Raw genomic sequence first — 18,232 nt, 5'->3', positions numbered from 1 at the left:
TAATCGGTAAAGAAGAGGTGCAAGAAAGTATCCTGAGCTGACGATGATACGGGCCTGTAAGAGTGAACTATAGCGTGTCTTGCTTTTTTTTTTTTTTTTTTTTTCTCCGAAACTTCTGTAGGTTATTGTGGGGATAATTTTGAGTAAATTTATATCAACATGGATCCAGTTCTCTCAACCGTTACATGGCTATAATTACCGGAGACTTTATGGATTGATTTTTAAGACCATTTTCGCCCACAGGGTTATAATTAATAGTAGAGAAAATGATCTCTAGCCCATAAGTCATCAGTAATTGCGGCTCCATAACGGCTGACCCATGTTGTTATGCCATTTCTTACTCAAAATTAACTCTAACTCAAAATTTCGGGTAAAAAAAAAAAAAAAATCACGGGACACCCTTAATCATGTAAACACTGGTAGTCTATAATTACAAGAGTGCGGTTCTGTGTAAACATCCATTTGTCCCACTATAGATTTGTGCTGTGCTTGCCAGGGTATTGCTAATCAGCTGGTTCTGATGTGCTGTCATTATATACGTTAGCAGTTCGTGAATAGTGTTAAATTATTCAGCCTTTTTTTTTTTTTTTCCCGTAAAGAGATGGCGAAAGTGCAAGTAAGCCCCGAATTTTAAGTCATGTTAAGCCCCGAATGTTGTGAGTAATTTTAACTTCGGCAAGCGTAATAGTAGTCACCGCGAACCCCGAATGTCTGAGTCATTTTGCGATATCGTTGATGCGAGGAAAGAACCAAGCTGTAAGAAGTTGAGGATTCTTGTCAGATGAAATTAAGCAGACTATAGAAGGTCATCGGAGTGAAATGGTAGTGAAACTGAGCAGAAAGGGTTGAGGATCCTCGTCAGGTGAAATTAAACAGATTATAGAAGGTCATCTGAGTGAGCTGGTAGGTGTTATTGGCGACGTGGCACGTAAAATAATATAATTATACTCGTACTGGATGGTCCGTAAATAGTGTTCCCCTAGAAACGCCTAAAGGTATTGTGTTGGGACGGCTGTCTTGATGGTGTGGGTGTGAGTGTGGCAGTGGAAGTAGGAAATGAAATTATACACTATAGACCTTGGTAACATTGACTCAGCCGTCTCCATTACACAAGAAATCGCCAGATGGAGTGGAAGTGGAGCAATATTATACTCTTTTCACCTTAACTTGTCTCAGGTTTTCGTCCTTCTGCATATTATATACCTGGCTCAGAGGCAGAACAAGATAGGATTATGATTCTGCGTCACTTCTATAGCCTACCACTTCTTCGTGACTAGCATCATATTCTGTAGTTCTTACCTTGGCCCAGATTTTCGTCCTTTTGCAGCTTGTTTCACGTAGTTCAGAGGCAGTATTAATGCTCATCCTATCCATAGCACTCTTTTCGTGACTGACATCACTCTAGTGGTTAATCTTTAGCTGTAACTCAGCGTTTAAGATGGAGAGATGGCGGTCTTAGACCAAGTTAAAGTGAAAGGAGTATGACTTCAAAAATGCTCACAGTTGTTTGATAAGGAGTGTAAACATAGTCATCTCTACCTCGCAGCTGAAGGCGCAATGTAACGCGGGATGCAGGCTAATTACATAATCCTGACTTCCATAACCGGGCTTGCAAACAGTTTCGCTCTCTCGGTCGTTCCAGGTGGCATGTGGAAGGCTTCGCAGCACCTCTTCCTTAGCGATTTATTTTGCATATTGCACATAAACATTTCCTTGTATACTTTTATATAGAGTTAACATCAATACCGTGTTCACCGATACAAGAAGATACTGAGGCATAATGGGCAGAATAAATCACTAAGGAAGAAATGTTACGAAATCTCAAAGACCACTCAAAATATGACCATAGATGGCATGAGGCTTCGTTGCACCTCTTCCATAGCGATTTATTTTGCATAGGAGACCTTAGCATTCCGTTGTATACCTTTTATATCAATTTAATATCAAAACAATTTTCACCGATAATATACGAGAGGATGATGAGGCGTCATGCGGTGGATAAATCGCTAAGGGAGAGGTTTAAGGTGTCATGCGCATAATAAATCGCCAAAGAAGATATTTGAGGCGAATGCACAGAATAAATCGCCAAGTGAGAGGTGTTACGAAGCCTCCCAAGCCACTTAAGCTAGGAGCCATGTATCACGGTGAACTAGGCTGTGTTAGGAAGAGTGGCTTTTCCATGGTTGCAGTCTTTCATATATTATTGCTAGGCTCAGAGATATTTAAAAATAAAGAAAAAAAAATCGATATAAAGCTAATAATCGTTATTATTATGCTGCGGAGATTATTTTGTAATTTCACTTGAATGCGCAGTGGATCTCAGAGTTTAATGTCGTTGTAATGGAAACTAAGATTTTGCTATAGACTGTAGGGATATACAAATATGAAGGAGTTTTTATCTTTCTTGCTGTGTACGATTTATTATTTTTTTCTCAATACTTTAGGGTCCACACCAAATTATTGCTGGCGCGGGCAGATGCGAGCAGGAGTTATTACTCTCGCCCATACAAATAGCTCCACTGGACGCGGCCTAGAACTCCCTCCCACAATCACCCGCGCCAGCAAGCGTTTGGTGCGGACGCGCCTAAGGGTGTATGATAATGTGTAATATCAGATGTAACATATATTGTACTGACCTTTTGTAGTGTCACTGGATTTACTAAATGCTTATCGCAGACTCCCTTGTGTTTGCATTCCAGTTTCTATATGTTTATTAATTATTTGTCAGATAAGTGACTGAAGTTGCGTGCGGAACTTTTTTTCGTATCTTGCGGAGCCAGGATTCCAGGGTCTTGAATGGTGAGTAGATGGGAGTGTGGCTCATTCATTGGGACAAACTTTGGTTAGTATCCCATTCTTTCCTTTGCCTTTAGGTTGCCTATCCTCGAGGTCGCATACACACCTCATATCTTTCCACCCCATCCATCCATCTCGTCTTCGGTCTCCCTCTCCCCCTCCACTTTAACTCCCTTACACTCTTCTGGTTAGTCTCTCGTCCTCCATCCCCTCCACATGGCCAACCCATCTCAGTATTTCTCTAAACGTTTTCCAGCACATTCTCATCAACACTACAACGCTCCTCACTTCCTCATATGTCAGTTTTTTCACCTAACTCCACATCCTCACCAACACCAGAACGGTCCTTTACTTCCTCATTTCTGTCTGTCTCTCCATGTAACTCCACATCCAGGTCATCACCAAAACACTCATTTACTTCCTCAGTTGTCCGCCTCTCCACATTAACTCCACATTCACATCAACACCACAATGCTCCTCTATTTCCTCATTTGTCTATCTGTCTCCCCATCTAACTCTTCATGCTCCTCTCGGATAACCCATACTGAAAAAAAAAAAAAAATCGAAATTTGGTCAGTCCCCATGGAAGCTGTCATGGTCAGGGCTACAATAACTCGAAAGGATCATGAATTTGGCTTCTTGTTATTTTGTTCTTGCGGGTTTCTGCCTTTTGGTTCCTTCTTCCTTGCATTAAAAAAAAAAAAAAAAAAATACAAGACCAGCATGCTTCCCTTGGAGGCATTAGCTGAACGATGGGCGCAGCCAGAGGGGGGACTGGGGGCTCCATTTCCCCCTTCCCACACACACCTTTCATAATGTATAAAGTCAATGAAATGTATTAAAAACATAGGCATGCAGAAGTTTATTTATATTTTTAATTCTTGACTGGGGATTCCTGGCAACAAACTTTTCAAGAATTTGCATCTCCGGGATACCAACAGCCAAAATGCAGTCCCCATCCCCCCTCTTAACAAACTGGCTGCACCTCTACGGATGGGCCTTGCGAGGTATAGGGAGTCCAGGCAATCCGGAGGCTAGATGACCAGGTTGTTTCCCTCGGCGTTACATGCTGGTACGAACCCCGGGCGAGGCTTTCAACGCATTAATCTAGTCACACATCATTATCTCTCATTAAAGAGCGTGATGACATTTTTTTTTTTTTTTTCTGAAAACTGAAAAGCATCTGACTGCTTACTGAGCCTGAGCGTCATCATGTAAACCTTACCTACAGTGACGACTTCGGTGTTATACAGTAGGTTACTCTTCTTGCTCTAACGTATGTGTGTGTGTGTGTGAATTTACAGCTTTCAGTCCCCCGTCCTAAACCACCCAGCCATCCAGATTCCAGACAGCCCCGAGGCATCTCACAATCGAGTGGTGCCGACGTGGCCTCGGTCATGCTCACGTTGATCTATTGTTAATGAGTCATCCTGAGTCAGTCACATTTCTGTAATATTAGAACAATGCCGTGCGGTAAAAGTAACGCCTTCCTGATAAGAAGAGTACGATGTAACACCTTGATATTAAGATAAATATTGGACCACTGATACTGTCGTCTATTCAAATTATTTTCTCGAATCTGTAGCGAAAACGCACATTTATGGGTATGGGGTATGATTGAAGTACATAGTAGCACTTTTGATAAAATAAAGATTCTTTTATCTTCTGATACCTAATAACGAAAATGTTGCGAGATTTGAGAACGGCATCATCATGAAAATGTAAACACAGGCACGTGACCTTCAGACCAGTATTACCAGATGTTGCTGTTGACGCTAAATTTGTCTGTTTTCATTCTTGTTTAGCAGGCAATGTTTGGAGTTTTATCCAGTAGATATATAAGTTTGGTATTTTCTGTTCAAATCTATTTTACATGTAGGATTTAGTAGGAGATTAATTTTGGTCGTATTATACGTTTTTCTTCGTTTTACAGGGCTTCCTTAGTGCTAAATTCTAGCTTGTTGGAAAATATAATCTGGGAACACTGCTTAAGACGGCAGCAGGATGGTCTTTTTAACGAAGCATGATAGCAATACTAACACAAGCAGGAAGAGTGGGTGGTGGTTGTCTCCGCGATATAACGAAAGATGAAAGAAACTTTGCAGAACCTCAAAATCCCACCAGCATACGATGTCGATCAGCTGCTAGTTAAGGAATTTGCAACGTTAAAAGGTAAGGTATTCGCCCTCCACCAGTAAGTTAGGAAGTAAATATCTCGATAAGCCGATGTAACTTGGTCTGTAAGGTTCATATTTGTTGGAACATACAGATTATGAATACATCCCCATCCTCATCAGATAAATGTTAGTCCAAAATATCAGTGGTACGTTTGTAATGGCAGAGTTTAATATAAGCTTAAATACTGCGTTGTTCTTTAAAAAGGTGTTATGGGGTTAGGGTTGGGCACAGATCTAGATGGGAGTATACTAGAACAAAAAAAAAAATCTTCTAGCAGGTTTAGCAGCTTAAAATATAAAGATTTATCATACCAGGGCTGACCTGTGATCCCAGGCTCATCAGACTGGAAGCCCAGTGAACTGCAGGCTGAAGTTGCCTTTGGTCTTTCAGTTAGCCATCCTCATTTCCAGGGACTGGGAGTGGGTTTAGGGATGTTTTTTTTGTTATGACCAGAGGAGCTGTCTGGTTATATCAGTGCCACCACATGAAGGCATCACTTTGGATTTTGGTTTGCTGAGATATGACATTTAGGAGAGGTGTAATTGTATGTGCAGGAGTAGGTGAGAATGAGAGGGCAAAAGAAGAGTGTGTATTGTTGTGAGTAAAAGATGGAAGAAGAACATAAGTGAGTATGGATCACTTGGATCAAGGATTGTGTGGGTAAGATTGAATGTTGGAATACATATGTGGGTGATTGTGTGCGTGTATGTTCCAACGCAAGATCGTGCAAGCAGAGTGAGAGAAGAGTTCTGGACAAATGTGGAAGTGTGCATGGAAAAGTTTGGAAGGAATGAGAGAGTGTTTTTGATTGGTGATATGAATGGTAAAGTAGGGAATGTGAAGGTGGATGGAACAGTTGGTGAGTGGGGTGTGCCTGCTGAAGTAGATGAGAATGGCAGTGCGTTAAGGGACATTTGTGCCAAGAAGGAGTTGGTGATAGCCAATACCCTCTTCAGGCACAAAATGATCCACAGGTATACATGGCGAGTGATGAGAAGGGTGGGTGGTGAACTGAATGAAAGGAGGCAGTGATTGATTATGTGTGTGTGCATAAAAGGATGCGAAGATATGTAATGGATGCAAGAGCTTATAGTGGTTGAGGGAGTGGACTTTCTGACCACTACTTGGTGGTGATCAGAATCAAGATCCAAGTAAGATGGAGAAATAGAAGAAGGGATGGATGGGAGGAAGAAGTAGTTGCAAGGAGAGTGGAAAGGTTATAAGAGGATGGGAGGAAGGAGTAGTTGCAAGGGGAGTGGAAAGGTTGTAAGAGGATGAGAAAAAGCAGAATATAAGAGAGAAGTGGAGGAACGATTGGGTAAATATGAATTGGAGCAGATGGGGGACGTGGAAGGTGTGTGCAGGATATTCACAGAAGAAATATGTGCAGCATGTGATGTGGTGTGTGGGGTGAAGAGAAAACGGAGGGGGGTGCAAGGAACAGCGTGGTGGAATGAAGAGGTGAGACAGGCTGTGGCACAAAAGAAAGCATACAATGAATGGATGAGAAATAGGGGCGTGGAAGAAGTTGAGAGGCGGAAGAGAGAGTTATATGTAGAAAGGAAGGGAGAGGTGAAAAGATTAGTAAGAAGAGAGTGGATGAGGAATTTGGAAGGAATTATAGTGTAAAGTGGAGGGACTGTAAGAAAATGTTTTGGAAGAAGGTGAAGAGAGTAAGACAGGGTGGCAGTGAAGTTAGCAGGGGAGTGAAAGATAAAAATGGTAGATTACTAGTGGAGAAGGGAGAAAAAGTGAGCAGATGGAGAGAACACTTTAAGGAATTGTTGAACATAGAGGATGGAAGTAATACGAGTATAAGTGGCTGGGGAATGGCTGGGAGAAGGAGGGAGGTGAGAAGACAGGAAGAAATCAGTTGGATAGAAGTTGTGGAAGCAATGAAGAAAGTCAAATTGGGGAAAGCCCCAGGAATTGATGGAGTGTGTGGAAATGCTGAAGCATGGGGGAGAGATGGTAGTGGAATGGATGTGGAAGATGGGCAGATTGGCCTGGGAGGAAGGTAGAGTCCGGAGGATTGGAAGTCAGGTATAATTATTCCCTGGTACAAAGGAAAAGGGGAAAAAGAAGTGTGTGGTAATCATAGGGGCATTTGTCTTCTTAATGTAATAGGAAAAGTATATGGTAGAATACTTACCGGTATTGACAGAGTTAGGGAAATAACAGAGGAATTAGTTGGAGAAGAACAGGGAGGCTTTAGGAAGGGAAGAGGTTGTGTAGATCAGATATTCATTCTTAGATCTTTAGTCTCTAGAGAAGGGAAAGAAGTTGTATGTGGCTTTCATGGATTTGGAGAAAGCATATGACAGGGTGGATAGACAAGGATTGTGGAAAGTATTAAGAATATATGGAGTAGATGGGAAGTTGTTGAATGCTGTGAAGAGTATGTATGATGGTGCTAAGGCTGCAGTGCATGTGGATGGTGAACTAAGTGAATTTTTCTGTTTGAAGGTTGGGTTGAAACAGGGATGTGTCATGTCTCCATGGTTGTTCAATCTGTACATGGATGGGGTAATAAAAGAGGTACAAGGTAGGACAGTGGATGTTGGAGTGGCCCTGGTGATAGAGGGTAGTGTTTGGAAACTCCGTGTACTGTTGTTTGCAGATGATACTGTGTTGTTGAGTGAAGACGAAGGGGAGCTGCAGGGCTTGGTGGATGAGTTTGGGAGAGTGTGTAAGAAACGGAATCTAAAGATGAACATAGGGAAGAGTAAAGTGATGGTCTTTGAGAGAGGTGAAGTCACTGAATGTACAGTGAGGTTGGATGGTGAGGAAATGGAAAGTTTGAATACGTTTAAGTACTTGGGTAGTGTGATGAATAAGGATGGAAGTTTGGAGTGTGAAGTGCTTGAAAGGGTACAACAAGGAAGAAAGGTTGCTTGTTCCTTGAAAGCAGTGGTAAGAAACAGGAAAGTGAGCATGAAAAAGTTACTACATGACAGTATTGTGATACCAACTTTAACATATGGAAGTGAAGCTTGGACATTGTTGGAAGGACGTAAGTCAAGAATGAGAGCAATGGAAGTATTTAAGAGGAGCTTGTGGAGTCACATGGAGAGACAGGCTGACAAATGAGGATATAAAGGAGCGTTGTGGTGTGGATGTGGATGTGATAGGAAGCTTTGGGAAGAACACACTGAGGTGGTTTGGCCATGTGGAGAGGATGGAGAGTGAGAGACTGACAAGGAGAGTGTATGTGAGTGAGATGAAGGGGGGGAGAGGGAGGGGGAGGCTGAGGATGAGATGGAGGGATGGAGTGGAGAGGTCTATGAGAGAGGGGGGTGTGAGTTGGGAGCAGGGCAGTGAAATGGCGGGGAACAGGGCGACATGGAGGCGATTTGTTTGTGGCCACCCCATACGGGATTAAGGCGTCTGGCAATAGATAGATAGATAGATAGTAATTGTATGCATTCTTAATACCATTTATGGAGGTGCCTTGCATGGTGTTAGGCACCCTTAGGAAGTTTTAAAGGAACATCAGAAACTCAAATTTTTCAGTGCCTTGTACCTTAATAGCCATGTGTATTTGTTCCCAGAGTGATATGAAGTTTTTATTTTGTGGGGGCATCCACCATGCACTCCCTCACTGTGGTGCTGCTCTCGGGTGACTGCCTTTTCCCCTCTTCCTTCCTTCTTTCCTTCCTTCCTCTTCTGTCTTTCTTTCCTCCTCCTTCTGCCTATGGGTGACTCTACACTGAGTGACAAGCCAGATGGTTTCCTGTACACCAGGAAACCATTTACTATGCTGGATGGTAACCATAAATTATGGTGCATGGTGGTTTAGTGGGTGATTAACCCTTTAACCGCGGGTGTCATTCCAGAATGACACTGCAAAAACTGGACCAAACCGCGGGTGTCATTCTCGAATGTTTGTGAATATTTTGAATACCCCGCGTTTTTTCCGTGCGCCAATTGTTTCAAGGGAGAGTAGCTATTAAGTTCTTTCACTCCAGCCGACCTCCACCTCCCTCTTCCCCACCCTGGGGCCCCACCTCCCACCCCTGGGCCCCCCACCCCACCCCGGACCAAACACGCATCAGTATCTGTCCAGCTGTGTGAGTGACAACACTGCTGATGTGATAGTGAAGTGCAGGCAATTACAGTGCCTTTTACCTGCCTTAGTGAACACAGAGTGGGTGTTTATCGTATGTGCAGTGTTCATATATGTTTATAGTATTATTATCAGAATGAGGTTGGCATTTGGTAATGGTGTGTGAGCGAAAAATAGTGATTACAACACCGCTGATATGGCAGTGAAGTGCGGGCAATTACAGTGCCTTTTACCTGCCTCAGTGAACACAGAGTGGGTGTTTATCGTATGTGCAGTGTTCATATATGTTTATAGTACTATTATCAGAATGAGGTTGGCATTTGGTAATGGTGTGTGAGCGAAAAATAGTGATTACAACACCGCTGATGTGGCAGTAAAGTGCAGGTAATTACAGTGCCTTTTACCTGCCTCAGTGAACACAGAGTGGGTGTTTATCGTATGTGCAGTGTTCATATATGTTTATAGTATTATTATCAGAATGAGGTTGGCATTTGGTAATGGTGTATGAGCGAAGGTAATGGTGTGTGAGCGAAAAATAGTGATTTTACACCCCTCACTTCTAACGGCACTGCCCGTCCTGTGAAAGTCAACAGAGTCATGAAACCTACATCAATGGAAAGCTGAAGGTTAGTACTTTCTAATGGTACCTTATTTTTTTCTCTAGCTTTATTCTGTGCAGAGTTATTAAGGTTTAAAGGTTTGTTTACATTTGGCTGAAACCCCCGCGGGAGAGGACAGTCAGGCCAAAACAATACCCGCGGTTAAAGGGTTAAGGCACTCCAATTGGATTGAGCCTGTGTAGGTTTATATCCAAAGGATGGTTGGGGTTTATTGCTCACGTAATGCCATTCAAGGATGAGTGAGGCTGGTCACTCATCTTAAATGTCAGGACCAACTTTCCCAGCCCTGGGCTTCTATGCTTCTCGTGGGACAACACAGGAGTAGATGATGGATGGATCATGGTATTATTATTATTATAATTGTTGTTGTTATTATTATTATTATTATTATAATACAGTACTACTGTTACTGTTACAGTATTTTTATTATTACTATAAATATTACTACTGTATGTGGAGTACAGAGAGTGGAAAGGATGCAAAATAATGTGGAGCGAGGAAGTCTGGGGACACCAGAATCGAAGAGAGTGTACTGAGGTGGTATGGTCATGTGGAGAGAATGGATAACAATATAGTGGTGAAAAAGGTATATCTGAGCAAATTTGGAGGGAGGAGGCGAGGTAGGCCAAGGAGAAGGTGGAGGGATGTGGTGGATGAGTGTGTGAGGAAAAGAGGTAATGTATACAGTATATGGAAGTTGGTGAGGCTAGGGGACTGACAAGAGATCGAGCTGGCCGGATGAATGTTGTGAGAAGTGCGTGATCAGGGATTTGGCACCCCTTTTTTAATGTGACAGCGTCAGGATTGACTCTGTCAGACAGAATGTGGTGAATGTTTTTGATGTATCAGATAGAGCCAGGATTCCAGGGGCTTGAATGATGAGTGAATGGAATCATGGCCCATTGGACTGGGCAAACTTGGACTGTCTGGACGTTGCTGCTCCTCACCCTGCCTTAAGATGGGAAGGGAGGTCCAGATGATGATAATGATAATTACTACTATTACTGCCACTACTACTGCAACTACTATTACGACCACTACTACTACTACTGCTTCTACTGTTACTGTCACTACTACCACTGTATTATTATTAATATCCAATACTTCTTTACCCAGAAATATAGATATATTATGCGAGTCTTTTGTCATTGTCAGTGTAATCATGAGTCAGCAAGTTGATTATTGTGCAGGTAAATTATGAAGTATGTCTATGTTAGATGAGTTTGCTTTGCTTTATAAAGGTATGTAGCCTTCCCTTGCTGAACGATAGGGATGTGTTGCCCTAAAATGTATCGTTAAGTGAATTATCATAAGTAAGAAGGTTACAGCGTGGGTTCAGTGGGGATATGCTACATTACCAGACATTCCAGAGTTGACACTTTGTTGGGAATATTTATTGCCATCAGAAACACTTTATCATATGTATAGTATTATATTTCACAGTTAGTATTGATGGTGGAAACTGTACTGTATATAGAATGGGTTCCCTGCTGCCTCCCCTGTTCCCCCCCCCCCCTTTTTTTTTTTTTTTTTTTTTTTTTTTTTTTTTTTTTTTTTTAAGCTGAAGTATTTTGTGTGATTTGTTTTTCTAACCCCCCCCCTTTTTTTTTTTCCTGTGACAGGAAACCCTCCTCCAAAGCCTTCTTTAGCCTTAGCCTTGGTATTCATATGCCTCGACCTAAGCATTCTTTGGCTGTAACCATGGCATTCCGTGATCCTAATTATGGCATAATGTTAAAGGGTCTAAATGGGAAATACACCTATGCCATACCTAACAGACCTGAACCTTTGCAAAAACAGAGTTCTCCAGTGGCAGACCTTTTCTATACATAGTTCCTTACTGTACTGGCAGTCCTTATCAGTAGCTTTTTTTTTTTTTTAAACATTCTTGGTACCTTTTTTTTCTCAGTAGATTAAAGAAAGCCTATTAAGTTGCTGTTGCTACCTATGAAGTATGAAATTGGTACTGCCAGTTTTCCCTAGAACAAGAATTGAACCCACTGTACTCTTGTTGGTTGAGAAATCTCACTGACAGTGCCTCTGAGTTTTGTTTTGCTTATCATCATCACAGTTTGTCATTTTTGGTATGCCTTCTTATCAGGTCAGCACTATGTGGACCATGCAGCAGCCACCCTATACAGCAGGAGTCAGATTCAGGCTGTGTTTTCCCAGTTGGAATCGTCCCTGTTGGGCAACCCACACTCCCGACACCAACCCAGCGATGCCACCACCCAGGCCATAGAGGATGTCAGGCAGAGGTGAGACTCATGCTGTTGTTTTTGTTGTTGTTCATGTTGCTCCTGTTGTTGTGTTTCATGTTGGTTAGAGTGATGGTGGTGTTACTGTTGTTGTTGTCATGTTGCTGTTGTCGGTGGTGTTGTTGTCGTTGTCATCTCATGTTGCTGTTGTCAGTGGTGTTGCTGTTGTTGTTGTCTCATGTTGTTGTTGGTGGTGGTCTTGTCATTGTCTCATGTTGCTCCTGTCAGTGGTGGTGTTGCTGTTGCTGTTGTTATTTATATTGCTGTTGTTGTAGGCTCATCTGAACATAAACCTGGTGGACTGCAAGCTGACCTTGCCCCTTGTCCTGCAGTCCACCATCTTGCTTTTCAGGAAACAGGGAGAGGATAGAGGGTCATTTATATAACCAGACAGTCATTTATATTGCTGCCACCACTTGAAGTCACCCTTTTCCAGCACTGAGTCTGATATTCCTGCATATCTTAGGCTTGCTTTATTTCATCTCTGTCTATCCATCTATGTATCTGTTGTCAGACGCCTCGGTCCCATAAGGGGTGGCCACAAACAAATTGCCTACATGTCGCCCTGTCCAGTGCCAATTCACTGCCCCGCTGCAAGCTCACACCTCTCTCTCATATACCTCTCCACTCCATCCTTCCACCTCATCCTCAGCCTCCCCCTCCCTCTACACCTCACTTGCATACACTTTCCTCATTAGTCTCTCTCTCTCTCTCTCTCTCTCTCTCCATTCTCTCCACAAGGCACCTCAGTGTATTTCTTCTAACTCTTTCTATCACATCTACATCCACACCACAGCTGTCCTTCACTTCCTTATTTGTCAGTGTGTCTCTCCATATAACTCCACATGCTCCTTTCAAATAACTCATTTCCACTGCTCTCACTCTTGACTTGTGTTCTTCCAACAAGGACACAATTTTGTATTTATGTTGTGGGAGCAGACCAGTTCTATTTGGTGAAATGCATACTCTAATATTAACCATTTCAGTCCAAGGATGTCTTTAGTGTTATTTTGGGTAACTACAAAGTTTTTTGTCAGCCCAGGAGAAACCTAGCTTGGTGAATCGGTTACATTTCCAGTAAGTCTTTAGTACCATGAGTGTTTCCCACAGAATTCTTTGTAATGCTAGATGATTTTACCAGCTTAGGGTTAATATTGATGCTGGTGAGGGATGCCTTCATGTGGTTGCACCAAGATAGCTGGGTGGTGGAGCTGCCTGATTGTACAAACATCCTTCATTTCCTTCTTGTCCCCAGAAAGGAGGATGGTAGACTGCAGAAGCAAGGCGACCTTGACCTGCTGTCCACTGGGTTCACATTCAGATGAGCCTGGGATTGTAACAACTACTACAACACTTACATTTTTCATATGTCAAGATCCTGCCAACCATATTTAAAAGTAACTTTTATTTAACTTTTATCAGGCATACCCCGGTTTAGTGATCTGATTGGTTAGGTAAAACCCCAGTGTTAGGCGGGGTATCTTATATCGGGCTACTTTTAACATGTATTTCAATGTGGACCGTTTACCAGCCTTGGCTTTCTCCCCAAACCAAGTCCAAAACCCACCCAGGTGAGGCCAAAAAATAGGTTTAAAGGCAATCTAAATGGCCTAACAGCTGTCAAGGAAGCTAACCTAAGCCTAACACATGGAAATAACTCACTAAAAGCAACAAATCAAATCTGAATATCATCAAATATAAGTCTGGAAAAATTCAAGCTTAGGAAATGTTCACCCCACCTATGGCTAAAACATATTAATCGAAGTCTAAAAACAGTGTATAAATCAACCCAAACACACAGTTTTAGTCTAAAATAATAATCAAAATTGGTAAGAAAAATCAAAACCCATCGTTAAACTGCGATTTGGCCATCATTAGGCAGGGTATGGTGCAATATCTACCGCCATCATTAAGCCGGGGTATTGCATCTAGGGTTATCGTATATCGAGGTATTACTGTATTTTTATTTTATTTATTTTGTCTTTCAGGATATTGGAACACTTTAATACCACAGCAGACAATTACGATGTCATTTTTACTTCCGGTGCAACTGCTGCCCTGAAGCTGGTGGCTGAGAGTTTTGATTGGGGTGGTGATTTTGTAGGAGAGGAAGATGACGGCTGCGTGTCACTGGAAAACATGAAAGGTCACAATGATCTCCAGGTTCAAAATGCCACAGACTCGGAAGTAAAAGCTGGAAATCACATTGAAGAAAGTGCCAAAGAACAGAGGGATGGGTGTAGGAATGGTTGTGGTGGTGCATTTGTGTATGCAACCGAGAACCACACATCGGTGCTGGGGATGAGAGGACCAGCAAACCAGGCTGGCTGTAGAGTGTATCCTGTCCCAACCCAGGAGCTGCAACAACTACTTGAGGGAGCGTCACAGAATTCTGTAGTCTCCCTTTGTAATGCCGAAGGGAAACTCGCCAATGGAAATTCCTCATGCTTCACAGAGGACAGGGATGCCTCAAACTTCACAGCAAGAGAGAACCCCAGTGACTCTGATGCAAAGGTGAAAATATCAGGGAGGAAGAGAAGTGTGAATTGCCTCTTTGCATACAGTGGCCAGTGTAACTTTAGTGGAAGCAAGTGGCCGCTGAGTTGGGTGGAAAAGGTGCACCATGGAGCACTGAGTGGCATTCTTCACAGACCTCCCATTAACTGCAACACTACCACTCAAGGTAAAGTAACACACGGTGCTCTCTCTCTCTCTCTCTCTCTCTCTCTCTCAGTCGTTATTGTCATCGTCCATCTTCATTCATCATTCTTCATCTTCATCCATCATCATACTCATCATCATCATCATCATCATCATCATCATCGTCATCCATCATCGTCATCCTCCATCATTATCATCATCATAATCATCATCATCATCATCATTGTCATCCTCCATCATCATCATCATCATTCATCCTCATCCCACCCTGTTTTCCCACTTCAGACATGGGTAACTTTTGGTGCTGACAGATGAGTGTTGTGACGTGCGGTGGTTTGTGGTGTTGGATGCAGCAAGTCTGGTGGCCACGTCCCCTCTTGACCTCTCATCTATGCGGCCAGATTTTGTGCCAGTGTCATTCTACAAGATGTTTGGATACCCCACTGGACTGGGTGAGTGAGGTATTGTGTTTGGTAGCGTATATGACAGCCAGTCCCTGTATACTCTTCAGGCCGTATCCACACTAAATACAGAACACCTTTGTTTAATGGTTGTATAGCAAGAAATTGGGCATTATAGTGATCATATAAGCAGGTATGTAAGAGAAAAGAAAAAAAAAATAAAGAATGGTGCTCAAATGTTAGTCTTCTAAGCAAACCATTGTAAGAGATGAAAAAATAAGCAGCCTTTTGTCCGTGATTGTGCATTTTAGGTTGTTTACTGGTGGGACGTCGAGCCTGGGGGTGCCTGAGGAAGGAGTATCAAGGTGGTGGCACTGTCTTGATGGCTGACTCCAGAAGCATGACACTTGTTCCTCGCACCACACTGCATGAGAGGTAACACCTTTAAAGAGCTTCAGATTCATCATTTATTTAACACATTGCCAGTGAAAGGATGATAAGAGTACGGCATATTTGTTAATTTGAGGGTAGGAGGCATGGAAGGCAGCAAAAGAGGTTGGATATGGTAAGTGGATGTGTGAGAAAGAGAGGTCCAGAAATTTAGGAAACAAAGAAGCAAAGAGAGTTGCCTGTGCACTGAGGCATGTGCAAGCTAGATGCTACAATACTTGTACAGTCAAGGAAAGTCCCGCATCACCCACCTCTCAAAGCACTGGTGTGAAACGGGTGAATGTGAAGCGGCAGCCAGACCTCGTATGTCTTGTAACTGTGAGTGTGAAGGAAGGGAAGGCAAGGGATTGGGGGCAGAGGAGGGTTTGGTGATAGGTTGGGAATCACGTGTAAGTCTGCAATGTATGACTTGGATGGTGTGTTTGAGTTAATTTAGTAAGGATAGATAACAGTATGATGCTAGCATTTTATGAAAAAAATTACAGTACATAGATGTCTGTAGAGTTAATGTTGTCAGGATTTTTTTTTTTTATATAACAGAACAGAGGAAGGCAACACAAATGAAAAAAAAAAAATAATAACAATCCATACACCAGATTACTGGCATCCTCCATTCATAAAATATCTGTAACAGTTAGACTTGAACAGCTGTAGGTTGAAGTTTGGAGGGAAACAACTCCGGGGAAATGAGTTCCAGAGAGATGCAGTTCAGGGAATAAAAGAATCCTGATAGGCAGATGTTTTGCAGTATGGTTGCTTAACATTCCAGTCATGAGCACTACCAGATGACGATGTAGTATAAGGGAAGGCATGGAGAGGTGGCACAACTGATGCAACTTTGTCTTAGCCTTTGCCATAAGAGTACAGTATCTGTAAAATACAGTAATGCAAGGGAGGCAACATTCCTTCTTACTTGTAGGGGAGGTAGTTTATTTATAATAGCAGGGGTATTAATAATTCCAACAGATTTGTTCTGAATTTTGTCTAGTTGTTTTAATGCAACCTCTCCACATCCATTCCACAAGGGTGAGCAATATTCGAGCTGAGAGCACACATGACTCTCGTAAATCATAGCTAATTGCTCGTCAGTGAAGAAGTTACGGACTCTGTACAATAATCCAAGTTTCTTTAAAGCGGTTTTAGCAAGTGATGTAACATAGGTCCAGCTGAGGGCACTGTTAAGTGAAACACCAAGAGTTTCAGTATTTTTAGATGGGAATATTGGTAGCATTGAAGGTACCATAGGAATCAGGCAATATCTGTCTTTTACTATCATTGTCGTGAAATCCTGTGTTGCCCCACGAGGAACGTAGGAGCTCGGGGCTTGGCAAGTTGGTCCTGGCATTTAAGACGAGAGTGAGACCAGCTGCACTCATCCGTGAGTGGCATTATGTGAGCAATAAACCCCAACCACCCTATGGATATAAACCGACAGAGACTCAATCCGGTTGGAGCACCTTAATTACTCACTAAACCACCAGGCACCATAGTTTGGTTATATGGTTGCCACCCAGCATAGTAAATGGTTTCTTGGTGTACAGGAAACCATTTGACTTGTCACTGAGTGTAGAGTCACCCATAGACAGAAGGAAAAGGAAAGAAAGAAGGAAAAATGAATATAAGAGGGAAGGAAATAAGGAACGATGAGAGGAATGGGCTGCCACCCATGAGCAACACTGCATCGAGTGAGTGGTTGGCAAGCGCCCCCACTTACCACTGTTAGTAAATTGTGTTTATTTGGTTTTCCAAGCTTTAAATGATAGTGTTAGTTTGTCCTCATTCTGTGATCTTAGATAAGTCTTGATTTATGGAGATTGCTGTACTGAATTGTGAGTTAGAGATATTGAACTTTGTGAATGGGTGTTTAAGTGAGAATGAATTGTGAAGTGTTGAGTATTCTGCATATAGGTGAATGGGATAATGGGCGACAGATAAGAGATCATTAATACCTTGCCTTAGGGTGGGAAAGGAGGTCTGGATGTTGATGATAATGATAACGATAAGAAATAGGGTTGTAGCCAGAACTGAGCCTTGTGGGAAGCTGGCATTAATCAAGTGGAAATTGAAATATACTTCATCTACTTTTACTCATATCTTTCTGTCACGAAGATATGAGGAAACATCATCATCATAATCCAATCCTATGTTGTCCCACGAGGAGCATAGGAGCCCGGAGCTAGGCAAGTTGGTCCTGACATTTAAGGTGATAGTGACCAGCCTCACTCATCCCTGAGTGGCATTACATGAGCAGTAAACCACAACCACCCCTTGGATATAAACCTGCACCAGTTCAGTCTGATTGGAGTACCATCATTACCCACTAAACCACCAGGTGCCAAAATTTGGTTATATGGTTACCACCCAGCATAGTAAATGGTTTCCTAGTGTACAGGAAACCATTTGGCTTGTCACTTAGTGTAGAGTCACCTACAGGCAGAAGGAAGAGAAAAGAATGAAGGAAAGAAAGACAGAAGAGGGAGTGTAAAGTCAGCTATAGGCAGAAGGATGAGGAAAGAATGAAGGAAAGAAGGACAGAAGAGGATGGAAGGAAAGAAGGATGGAGGAGAGGAAAGGGCAGACACCTGAGAGCAGCACTACATCGAGTGAGTGGATGGTGGGTGGAAACCAGAGGAAAAAAGATGATTGGCCATAACAAGGGAGTTTGGATAGCAGGGGACGGTGCTATACTCTGTCAAAAGGTTTAGAAATATCAATGGCTACTGCATGAGTTTCTCCATGTTGGCTGATTGACTGATGGATGGTATGAGTCAGGAGATTGAATACATCAAGAGTAGATCTTTC

At 42.5% G+C, this 18,232-nt stretch overlaps 1 protein-coding gene across 1 annotated transcript in view; it reads left to right on the top strand.

Moving 5' to 3' along the window:
- Positions 1-4,883: 4,883 nt before the first annotated feature.
- The window catches only part of mal (molybdenum cofactor sulfurase), a 35,014-nt gene continuing 21,665 nt past the window's right edge, over positions 4,884-18,232 (top strand). Inside the window, exons 1-6 of the mRNA XM_080270696.1 lie at positions 4,884-4,968; positions 11,762-11,918; positions 13,907-14,415; positions 14,446-14,616; positions 14,891-15,031; positions 15,292-15,415. Of these exons, the coding sequence (XP_080126822.1) occupies positions 4,884-4,968; positions 11,762-11,918; positions 13,907-14,415; positions 14,446-14,616; positions 14,891-15,031; positions 15,292-15,415 (1,187 nt within the window). The remainder of the gene's footprint in view (positions 4,969-11,761; positions 11,919-13,906; positions 14,416-14,445; positions 14,617-14,890; positions 15,032-15,291; positions 15,416-18,232) is intronic.

The sequence above is a fragment of the Coenobita brevimanus genome, chromosome 42 (assembly GCF_032717465.1).
Source record: "Coenobita brevimanus isolate Jiangsu-jjx chromosome 42, ASM3271746v2, whole genome shotgun sequence".
Taxonomy (NCBI): Eukaryota; Metazoa; Arthropoda; class Malacostraca; order Decapoda; family Coenobitidae; genus Coenobita; species Coenobita brevimanus.
This window is presented reverse-complemented; position numbering and strand designations above follow the sequence as displayed.